This window comes from Eubalaena glacialis, chromosome 6, assembly GCF_028564815.1.
Source record: "Eubalaena glacialis isolate mEubGla1 chromosome 6, mEubGla1.1.hap2.+ XY, whole genome shotgun sequence".
NCBI lineage: Eukaryota > Metazoa > Chordata > Mammalia > Artiodactyla > Balaenidae > Eubalaena > Eubalaena glacialis.
Window position 1 is genome coordinate 63,039,011 of NC_083721.1, and position 12,635 is coordinate 63,051,645.

A 12,635-nucleotide genomic window follows, 5' to 3' on the forward strand; every position below is an offset into this window, starting at 1 on the left:
TTGCAATATATACAAATGTTGAATCGCTGTGTTGTATACCTGAAACTAATATAATGGTTATATGGGGGCTATAAGTAACCACACTGGGGCACCATAGTGGGCAACAGAGCTATATAGAATTCTGAGTACTTGCCTAGACATTTCTTTTCATGACTATACCTTCTATTCCTATCCTATGATTTAATTTCCATGTGGAAAAAAGTTATTTGCAGACTATGTTACATTGTAACATGATCAAATGGTAAAAATTTTGTATTCTAGTCTCTTGCCTTCAGTACTAGGATGGCTCTGTTGATGATAATATAAAACTAATGTTAAGTTTAAATTGCTTTGGGAATAAGAAATTGTGATTTAGTGAATATATGCCACTCTTTCAAAAGCGGAAGCAGTGTTTTCCACTCTTTTTTTAAAACTCAGGAATAATGACCATTTTCTGAATTCAAATTTTGAAGGTCTGGTATGTTCATTACTGATGTTGGACCACACACAGAGGAACGTAGATGTCATTTTGTGACCAGCATTCTGAGTTGTCACATCCTGAACAAACCCCTCAAAGCCCTGGAACTCATCTGCATTTTGCACAAGACCCTGATGGAATTTGCTGTTTAAACCTTAACCATATTCTTTGCCCCGAACCTACTGGTTTCCGGATGAGACCTGAAATCTTGGGGAAACAAATAGGCTTTTCCACAATATTTTTTTAAATCATCAGTTTTTCACAGAGACCCTCTCAGAAACCCTGAAAAACCAATATCTTTCAGAAGTCACTGATGAAAACCTAGGCTGGGTGGACTTGAGTTGTCAAAGTACATCCACAAAAAGGCTGATTTAAGTTTGGCAAAGGAGAGACATTGAGTTGGGGAAAGAAAGACATAAAATAATGCCAGTGATTCAGGAAGGCCAGAAGGACATTAATTTTCCCAGAAACTAATGTGTACTCTCCTAAACTCTTCACCAGAGAAAGAGAGGGGGCTTGGTTTGAATTTCCAGGGTATTGCTGATTTCTTAACTCCAAGTATGGTGCCTGGCACAGAATAAGTCATTCGATATGCATTTATTGAATGCTGTGATTTGAAGGAAAAGAACATTGCTCCATCTCTCCTTTTTTCCCCCCTTTTTCTCCATAAAGGTTGAAAAAAATGATGAGGACCAAAAGATTGAACAAGATGGCATCAAACCAGAAGATAAAGCTCATAAGGCCGCGACCAAAATTCAGGCTAGCTTCCGTGGACACATAACGAGGAAAAAGCTCAAAGGAGAGAAGAAGGGTGATGCCCCAGCCGCTGAGGCGGAGGCGAATGAGAAGGATGAAGCCCCCGTCACTGATGGTGCGCAGAAGAAGGAGGGAGAAGGTGCCACTCCCGCTGAAGCGGCCCCAGCCGCCGGCCCCAAGCCCGAAGAGACCGGCAAAGCCGGCGAAACTCCTTCCGAGGAGAAGAAGGGGGAGGGCGCCCCCGAGGCTGCCACAGAGCAGGCAGCGCCCCAGGCTCCTGCCCCCTCGGAGGAGAAGGCCGGCTCTGCTGAGACAGAAAGTGCCACTAAAGCTTCCACTGACAACTCGCCGTCCTCCAAGGCCGAAGACGCGCCAGCCAAGGAGGAGCCTAAACAAGCCGACGTGCCTGCTGCTGTCACCGCTGCTGCTGCCGCCGCCACCCCTGCTGCAGAGGATGCTGCTGCCAAGGCAACAGCCCAGCCTCCATCGGAGACTGCGGAGAGCAGCCAAGCCGAGGAGAAGATAGGTGAGCGACCTCCAGGGTCAGACGCCATGGGGGGCCAGGCCACCTGTACTTGGGGGCCTATTTGGAAGGCCAGGCCACCCGTGCCTTCAAGGGAGAGGGGAAATTCCTAGAAGGTGTATTCAGGAAATCAAGGGAAGCTTCGCTGAATTCCCCAAAGTGGCAGGGCTGAGAGCTAACTCTGGCCACTACGTTCCCAAATATCTCCAAGCCTGAGAGAGAACTTGGGCAGGTTTGTGTAGCAGCCGGTACTAGACAGGTCTGGCAATTACCTTGTTAATTGGATTGGCATAAAGAGTAAAACTAGGTAATCCTGGTTGAAAAAAATATTCTGTGTGCTGGATAGACTTAGCTTAATAAGTAATTACTGAGGCTACATATATTTTATGGATGGGAATTAGCTAATGTGATTATTTAGCTCTGGGAAGTGCCTGGTATAAATGCAGCCAACTCCCTATTGATTCAGATGATGCAGTTTGTGAATTGCCAGCAGCTAAAACATACTCTCAGACCACCTTTCCCGATCCCACAATATGTTTCTGGGCATTCTCCTCCATCAAAATCGGTGAGTAGTGTGCGTATGTGTATGTACGCTCAGAGAATGTTAATTGTAACATTAATCGGGGTCAGACTAATTAGGAAAATAAGTCTGTTGATGTTGCCAAAAACAAAAGAAAAACCCCAAATATAGAACATGTTGTGAAGTCAAACATAAATTATCATTTTATTATCAAAGACACTACTTTCTACCATACGCATACATAATTGAGGGTTGACTGTGATTTTAAAAAGGTACTAGATTCTCTTTGGTTTGGAGCTCTAACCTGGAGTGTTTTCACTATTATTGCCCAAAGAGCCTTGCAGAATTGGAATAGAGCATTCACAGTACAAGATAAATTTAAGGGAACTTCACCCCTCAGCACTAGATCTGTCCCTCCACCCCAACCCATCCATAGTGGTGAAGGAGGCCAACGGTCTCCAAGGTCTTTCTCTAGCCTAGTGTGACCTATGAATACATTTCAGCCCCAAACATTAAAGATAAAGTTGCTTCTGTACCAGTTGAAAAGGTTGGGTTTACTCCTTTAGAATTTAGTGATTTAACCCACTATGTGTCCAAGGACCCAAATTTGGACTGGACCACACTGTGCCCTTGGGAAAAGACCTACTCCATGAGGATGCTCTGGGAAATGCCTTGCTATCTGACCATTAGACTGAGAAAGTAATTATTGGATATTTGCCATGATATCCATCTCTCCACATTAGATACTGCAGGATGGTGGAAGATTATTCTCGATACTTTCTGGTCTACTTGTTTCATCTTACCCCCCAAATTCTATGAGTAAACAGCCAGATTATATTAACTATTATTGTTATTAGCATTATCTAGCTTCAGATAAAGCACACACCTCTTTCTACCAGTGACTCATCTTAAATCTTTATTCTAACTATATACCTGCCCCAGGGGCCAGACCTTGAGGTTAAGACGATGGGAATATTTCCCTGGAAAAGGTAAGACATGTGATAAGAATGGTTTTGGTTTTAATTTACTCAGCAAAACAAACCTTGTTAACTACTCTTCTTTAGGTTTAAGTTCCAGCCTTAGATACAATGGCTAGAAATCACTTTGCATATGACCGACTACCTATTGGTAATTTTCATAAATCTTAGAAATTAATCATGATTTTAAATATAGAAAATATTTGACATTACTCAGATCATATTTTTAAACTGGGATTTCTGAAATTGTAAGTAGAGACAGAAAGACATAATGTGATTTTAAGTATATGCTCATGATTTGGATTAATAGAAAGGAGAACTGCTTGAATCAATGGAAAGTCTAAAAATAATATATTTTAAAGGAAATTCAGTTTTATTATTTTTCAAGTTATGATAATTCAAATGAATCAATGAAATATTTTATGTAGTACATGCTCAATAAATGTCAAGTGATGAATGAATGAAAATTGGACAGATTCAATTTATAGATAATAATTTGTTTACTCATTCATATATTCTTCGTGCAGCCTTGCTTACTCCATTCACTTATTTAATTAAAAATATGTCTGGTCAGTAAAAGCAAATAGGGATCATGCTCTGTCCTAAATTTTACAATTTCTGACTAAAAAATGCCTCAGTCAGTCTGAGTTTAATATGTACACTGAAAGGTAATTGAAAAGTATAGATGAAGTTCAACTTGAAGGTAATCACAAAGGGCAATTTATTTTACATTGTTCCTGAGCTTTGGGTAGGTATTGTCCTCTTGGTTAGATCTTGAAATGCTGCCTATATCTTCTTTCTGGACTGATGTATCTATTAGCCTTGCCTGCTGTAGGTGACAAGCACAAATTACCTAAATATGATGAGTCTCATGGAATCACAGAAGCTACAGGTGACAAGGAGATCTATCACAACATATCAAGCCCAAATTCCCATGGGCCCTGTACCACATTTTCGTCTATCTCGTATTGGATTTCATTCTAATCCAGGTTAAAAGAACAATATTCCCAGTTAAGCACTACTGTTTGGGAATGGACGGCTACCCTGGGTGGCTTTAGGATTCTGTGACTGCCTGGAGGGGTGTAGAGAGACAGTCAGATACGGTGGAGTAGGGTTGGGGGGCAGAACAAGCCAAAAGAGAGATTCAAGACAAAAATTGCTGTCAGTAAGAGGGTCAGAATTTTGGACCAATCTGATCACTACTTTAATACAAACAGGAATTCTTTCTAAATTATAAATGTTTTCTTTATTTTACTTCCTTTACTATTAGTGGGTTTATTACAGGTGGATGCCACTTGCATTAGGACCTTTGGAATTCTTTTTTTTTTGGAATTTTTTTTTTTATTTTTTATTTTTTTTTAATCCTCCAACTATATCTTCCTGTCTCTGCTTTGCCACTCTGTTTGCCCATCTCTGCATATGTCTATGACCAAAAAACTTCCGTGCATTTCTGATGATGATTCCTTTATAGGAGGAGAAGTGTTTGTGGTATCTTTAGGGTACTGCCTCCTTTCAGCCACGAGGAGACGACTTTCAAGCCTCTTTTAACGATAATGTCTTTGGTGTCTCCTGCTGGATAGTATCACTGTGCTCATTGGACTCACGGTGAAAGAATTCTCTGCTATGTCTCTTCTTCTCCGTGATAACCCGCTGACTCTCCCCAGTAGAGGGAAATTTCTGCTCTGGCTATATTCAGTGATGTCGTATTACCAAGGGAACACATCCAGGAGGCTAGAAATCAGAGACGTTGACCGGGTAGCTGTCACAGGGTACTTGACTGGTACTAGTAGGAAGTGTAACTGGGTTATCCTAGATTTTCTGTATGTTGATTTTGGCTGCATTTTATTTTCGTGGTCTCTTTACCCTTTTCTAACTGGGGCCATCAATAATGATCTAGGAAAGAGAGGAGTTCTATCCATCATTCCTCTGAATAGAAACTCAGTGTCTTTCTACCTTTCTTCCTTCTTTTTCTTCCTCCTTCTTCTTCCCTCCCTCCCTCTCTTCCTCTCTCCCTTTGTTCTTTCCTTTTTCCCTTTCATTTATATTAACTTTCTACCATGCTAGGCATTAGTGTCACAAAGATGCATTAGTTATGGTCGCTGATCTTAAGGAGTTCTGATTTGGTAGTAGGCGTGGGATGAAATTCAGGGAGTGGTTTTGAAAACTATGACAGTAATAATCTCAACTCAGTTAAATTCTACAAAAAGATATGGAGTATCTTTATATGCCAATATACTATGGGACAAAATATGGATGAGACAGTGCTTCGTGCAGTTTGCTACATGCTAAAAAGGTTTTATGTAATGTGTGTCTCTATAGCCAAATTATGAGCAAAAGAATAATGCAAATTTTATAGTTTCTGGAAAGATAATTATGTGTAAAAAAATGAAATACCCAACCCACATTTTTGGAGTTGGAGAAATTCTTTACTTTCCCCAGAACAAAATGTTCCAAAGGCCCAAGATAACCATCCATAATATTCTTAGCTCTCTAGAGGATAGACCCACTTCCACCGCACTCTGTGTTACATGTGAGATTAACCAAGAATATTTACACTTATTTGAGACGGTGCCTCAGAAGCAGTTTTGATTTGATATGTGGTTTCAACCACTTCCCAAATTTATACACAACTCATGAAGAGTGAAAATTTAGGTTGTGAAAGTCCATAAATGCTATCTATAAAACATGGGCACCCTGTCAGCTACTCAGTGGCACGCTGCTTAAATACTGTTGATTATTAAGCTTTTATAGAGCACTTTTATATTGCTCTAGTAATCATTTTTATTGGCTTTTCTTGAAAACACTCCAGTGGCATTTGATAATATTTTTCTTTCTGCTTTTACATTCTGAGAACAGGGGCAAAGTAAATGGATATTCTGCCCACAGACACAGTGACAAAGTAGGGGTCAAACTGATAGACCCCCTAAATCCTCACCTGAATCTTGGCCTTGCAGTTCTTTACCTCACTTTTAAGGTGCTATGTTTTATCTCAATTCCTGAGTTTTCTCTTTATCTTAGCAGTTGTGACAATTTCTGATTATTGTCAGGAAATACCAACCAGGTCCTAGGACATTCTGTGCCCTGCATGCCCAATAAGACAATACCAAGGAAAGAATGCTGGAGACCAGGGGTATAGCCTCAATAATTTTACTAATGAGATGTGTGATATGAGGCAAGTCATTGCTTCTATCTGGGCTTCAGTTGTCTCTTCATTAAGAGAAGGGGATAAGGTAGTTGGTTTTTAAGGTTTAAAATATATAGTTTCTACTGAGCCTGCGCTCTAGAGCCCACGTGCCACAACTACTGAAGCCTGCGCGCCTAGAGCCTGTGCTCTGCAACAAGAGAAGCCCACGCACCGCAACGAATAGTAACCCCTGTTCGCCGCAACCAGAGAAAGCCTGCGCGCAGCAACAAAGACCCAATGCAGCCAAAAATTAAAAATTTAAGAAATAAATTTCAAAAAAAAAAAAAAAGATCAGCCAAAAAATAAATAAATAAATAAATAATAAATAAAATATATAATTTCTATAATAGGTAGCACTTAACGAGCATTTATGAAGTGTCAGACCCTGTGCTAAGTGCTATGTGGGGATTATCCTATTTAATCATCAGAACCATTCTGTGGTGTAAGTGCTTCAATTTCCCGTTCCACTTTTACAGATGTGGAAACTGAGGTTAAGAGACATTGAGACACCTCATCAGCATCAACAGCTGGCAAGTAGCTAAACCACGAGCTGAACCCCGACAGCTTGATTGCCGAGGTCATACATTGAACCCTGACACCCAGGGAGAAATGAAGACGAGAGGAATGTCTAAGAACCCAGGCATCGTGTCCTAATCTAAGACCATCCCCCTCATTTGTATAATTGGATACTCCAGACTCTTGTCTGGGAATCATTAGTGATCACATTTATAGGCGGGTATCCAGTAACTAACCACACTCCTTGGTCATAACTTTCTCACAGCTCCATCACCCCAGAGTTATTGGGGATATTAAACTGGTTTTGAGTCTTGAGTTCTTAGTTTGAAAATCCTTCAAGTACTGTTTGATTAGGCCCCAGAGAGCTGTAAGATCAGTTAAAATGGATTGTTCTTAACAGGAGTACCGCTGACTCCATTAAATATGCCAGAAGAGCTGAAATTTAGAAATTGAAATGTTGAGAATTCAATCAGATGAAAGCAATTTCATGTATTCTAGACAATTTCTATCCTAAATTTATCAGAATTAGTATCTTTCAAAATTCTTGTTTATATCTGTTGCTCCCTTTTGGCAAGTACATTTCCAGAGGACCCCGATACCTTTATATTTATAACTAAAATAGTATAAAGAACTTAATAGGTAGAACAGATAGGAGAGCAATCACTGTCTCTTCAAACAAAAAATTTAAGCAGACAGAAGATAGGAAGAGATGTATTTTAGAGTCAAGAAACTCATATTGTGAGGCTTTTTATCCATTCTTTTATAGCTCATATTTAATAACTATTATCACCTTATAAAAAAAAGCCAATAAACAGAAAAGCATGTAACTCCCCCAATTTTAAAGTGGTAAAGCTCTATTTGGAAGTGAAACTCAAACAATATTTCTTAAAATGTAGAATACTTTTCAGACACTAATGCATGTTTATCAAATATTTTTTCCTCTTTTTTCTCTACGTATACACACGCACACATGCATATCTACCCAATTCTAAAAAGATTACAAGGAGGAAGAACCAAGAGTAGCAAGAGTTACATAGTCAGTCCATTTGGCTAAACATGGGGAGAGAGCAGAACACCCGACCTAATGGATTAGGAAGCACTGAGTGGTCGTTACTCTTATTTCGTCCTCACAATCATAGCTTCATTAAGTAAAGAATGAACAGCTTTCTATAACCAGGCATAACAGGAAGGGAAGAAGGAAACCAATCATGCTGCTTAAAGCTGCAAGACTGGAGCCCTTGAAGATCTCCCAAGACTATATGGTTTACAGTATGCACAAAGAGGAGGGAAAGGTTTGAAAGGATGTGTAAGTTTTGCCAGCCCTCTTAGTCATGTTTTAATTTTGTGCCCTAAGAAAATGACTGAATCAGGTGCTGAACCGCAGACCAATTCATATCATCAAGAACATTTGAGTCACTGCTTTCTTCAAAAAGTCTTTAGCCAGTTGTTAATCTCACAACACTAAAGCTTGGCTCTCTAAGCAAATAATTTATTTTGAGGCTTATTTAAAAGAATTGCCCATAAATTGTTTTCACAAGGATGATGAATAACATCATGTTTTTCATAGATCCAGTATCTTGTAGGAAGTACATAGAGCAAACGCTCTGTATTTTCAGCATAATAGACTAAAGACTGCCTAAAGTCAAGAGTCCTGGATTCTTGTTCAGATTCTGCTGATGATTTCAGGCCAGCTCTTTTGCCCTCTGAGCCTAGTTTCAACATCTTCAAAGTAAATGGGTTCAACTAGGTTTTCTCTGCTTTCTAGCTTCAAAAGGCAAGTGTGCAGTGGTAGACTGAAGAGGCAACTGGAAGAGTGGGCATATGGCCTCTCACTCAACCATTCTCACTTCCCTGTAGTGCCTTATTTTCTAAACTATTAGATAGTGGGTTTAGGGGACAGGGCAGATAGTGGAAGAAGTCTGGATAGATGGGCGAAGATTTCAGGAAGAGACAGCACTAAGAAAGTTTATGTTTACACTGGAAGCCCAGGAGACTGCAAGGAAATCTCAGTGGAATTTTCTCACCCACCTTACACTTGAGATTGAAAATAAAAAGTTGACAATGATGTTTTCAGATATGGTTAGATTTGCTTTTAACCTCCCTGAGATGGAAAACTACAGCTCGAGTGGCTATAATTTACTGTCAATAGTTTCACTTTCATCTTAGACTTAATTTATTATTTATTTTTTAATACCCATCTTACTTCATTAAAGTAATTAAAACAGCTTCAAGGGTATATAAAGCCTTGGATTCTTGTGTAGAGCCATGGATGCATTTGACAGATAATTGTGGTTGATAAGCTTTTCAAAGATTTTGTCACTAGACCTTCATTAAAACATAAGAATGATAGGAATAGGCCTAATATGACTTTCCTCCAATTCTTTTATTTACTGTACAGTCACATAATTGGATCTTCGACCATCAGTGAAATTGGCTAACAGGCCCAAGTGTTTGGAATTGGGTTATTGTACATCCCAAGAAAAGATGCAGTAGATGATGCACAAGTTAGATATGCTTACTCAGCAATTCTCATACGTATTTTCACTTTTTGAATCACGAATTAGGAGATTGTGGAAGATAAAATATTTTAGTTCGATCATCTCACACCATTCTATTTGGAATGGAAACTGCAGTATCTTCAGGGGAAAAGAAAGTACCCTAGGAGGGCTATTTGCCTTTCCTTATGGATCATGTTCAATATTAATGTTCTTTCCTGGAGGCATATATATGGTCAAGTAAGTTCTGAGGCTAATTTTTTGTTTTTATTTTTTTTCAGTATGAGTTGGTAGAATCTTTTGGATTTTGGAATAGAAACCAGAAGCGATTCACCTAAATGGTCCCTTCTGTGTGTCTCTCAGAGTGGAGATGAACATTTTTATAGCTCCACAAGAATATTCTCTTTGCCTTGGGGTATGAAAAAGTGAAGAATATAATTTAGATATGTTTTAGGACTGTCACCATGCCTATAGCATAATTGTCTGCCAACTAACAAACACATATGTACACATACAAACACACACACACACACACACACACACACACACACACACATACACAGATTCAATATGTAGGGAAAGGCCTGCCCAGGGGTTCAGGCCATTAGACAAAATCTAGAGGAACAATGAACTATACATTTTTTCACTCTTCAGGCCAACAAGAAGAGGAAAATGGCTCCAGACACATCTCTCTGTCTCTCAGAGGGGGTGTGGGGAGAGTAAAGCTCTTTTCTCTGCTGGTTGTGTTATTGAGATGGGTTTGTGAATCTACAATGAGATGGGGAGAGCTAGGCATTAGGATTAAGGCTACCTATGATGAAATTTATAGTGTATGAAAATTAAAGTCCTGCTTAGGCTAATTAGGGAGAGAGAGTCCAGGAAGACTTCTTGGTGTAGAGTTACTGCAGCTGAATCTTGAAGGACAAGATGTATCTAATAAAAAGGGATATCTTTTATTTAAAAAAACTTGAGAAACCACCTTTCATTCAAATTAACACAAAAATACAAATAACTTAATTCATGTCATAATTCAGCAGTACCTTTTGAAGATTAACCATCAGTGGAAAAAAGTAGCTCCCATCATATGTTTTGTTTATTGTTGAAACTCTTGCACCTATAACAATGGGAAATAGAAGGCAACCAATAAGTATTTGCTGAATGAGTTAAGAGTGAATGAACAGGGACTTCCCTGGTGGTCCAGTGGTTAAGACTTTGCCTTCCAATGCAGGGGGTGAGGGTTCAGTCCCTGGTAGGGGAGCTAAGATCCCACATGCCTCGCCGCCAAAAAACAGAAGCAATATTGTAACAAATTCAATAAAGACTTTAAAAATGGTCCACATCAAAAAAATCATTAAAAAAAAAAAGAATGAATGAAAAATGTTATCACAGTAGAGAAAGTACTAAAATTGACCTAAAGGACTGGATTCTAACCTTAACCTAATTCTAACTTTAAGCACTCAAATTACTTTGAGTGTGAGTTTACCCTTTCATAAAACAAAAATGTTGGAGAGAGGGTTTCCAAATCACTACCATTTCTAAGATAGCTCAACAATGCCCATTATGACACATTCCAACTTATTTGCAGATTCTAAGTGACAAGGGGATGCAGACACTCAAACAGAAAGCTGTGCCGCTGTCCCCCTTTCTTGTATTTTGGAAGCTGAATACACAAGCTTCCCAGAAAGTTTTGTTGTTACTCAGGGGCATACATCATCCTCGAGGTAGCCAGAATTCACACCACTTAGGGCTTCAGAGACCAATGTGAGCATTTTGCATTATGTTCAGGAACATATTGAAAACTAGAGGAAACCAAAGCTGCTCCCTTCTGAAAGCAGGTGATTAATTTCATTCCAGCCCCATGAGTGACCTGTGTGGCTCTTGCCAGTGTGTGACAGGTACACCCAGGGAAGGAATGATCTGCCAGGTTCCTTGGCTCCTTTTCCTCATCTGACATGTTTAAGTAATCTTTGCAAGGTGTTAAGAGCCTCCTGAACCTGCTGTGCCCCTGCTATAGGGTGAATTGTTAATATGTTCCCAAACTAACAGTGCTGGGACAGAGACCAGAAAATAGGCTTTCCCACTCCTGTTGCTGATTCTCCTTTTCCACAGTAGTGTAAACATAATTTGCATACAGCTTGTGAGCCGTTCAGACTGCAGACCACAGGGGACATTGGACTGGGAGGCTGAATAGATTCCGCCCCCCAACATGTAAACTGTAACTTGCAGCAACTCTCATGTATTTGATAAAAAGACGGAAAGGACTCCTCTTTGTGAAACTGCTCTCGTTCAATTTAAAGGGCTAAGAAAGGCCAGGTTTAGCAATGCGATTGCAGCATTCTCCCCAGTGCTGTAATCAGATCCTGTGAGAAAGAAAAGCAGGTATGAAAGATGTTTGTCTCCCTCCTTCCTTCTCCTTCAATACAGGTGGCTTAACTCTAGTAGGTGGAGAAGAGAACCTGGCTTCTATTGGAAGATACAAGCCGGTTTCCTTTTTCTAGCCTGTTTTTAAAAAAGGAAAAACAGAGGGTAAAAAAATGAAGCAAAACCTTGTCACTTTCTGATTGGCTATTTATGTACGCTTTTTACCCCAGCAGAAAAGTAGACATTTAAGATGTACCATTGTATTTGTAGTACATGGAGAGTGGTCTGGATACAAGGCTGGTGTAGTTGTCAAATTATGTAACGTCTGGGAGGAGGAACCCTTTTCTGTTTTCCTAACATCCTGATAGAGCAGGTTTTTGTAAGAGTACCATACAATAAGTGAAGAAATTGTTTTGCATGTTCAAGATTAATCTGGAATTCTGGTTACATGTTTATCACATTAGGAGTCTCCACCAAAAGGTTAGTTTGAAATATGAGTTAGAATGAGCATTTATCACACTTTCAGATATTACTGAATAATATTTCTCTTTCCCACTCTTCTCCCTATATTTCTTTTAGTCACTGTCTGGCCATCTGCCCTGAGGTACATGATAATTGTGACTATACATGGGTATATGTTGCAATGTAAAAAAAAAAAAATCCAAAACATAAAAATCATTCATGATTGATGGTTTTATTAGATATCTGCAGTAATGTGTTGGTAAACTGGCTCTCAAAACAAAACAACAAACAAACAGAAAACCCCAAACTCAAAAAGCCCTGATCTGTAGTGTTTGTTGCAAATACTCCCATCGTGGCTGATTTCAGGCTACCCATGTGTTGCCA

At 39.4% G+C, this 12,635-nt stretch overlaps 1 protein-coding gene across 1 annotated transcript in view; it reads left to right on the forward strand.

Annotated features, from left to right (window-relative positions):
• The window catches only part of GAP43 (growth associated protein 43), a 60,353-nt gene that overhangs the window by 16,876 nt on the left and 30,842 nt on the right, over positions 1-12,635 (forward strand). Inside the window, exon 3 of the mRNA XM_061192731.1 lies at positions 1,130-1,739. Coding sequence (XP_061048714.1) covers positions 1,130-1,739 — 610 coding nt within the window. The remainder of the gene's footprint in view (positions 1-1,129; positions 1,740-12,635) is intronic.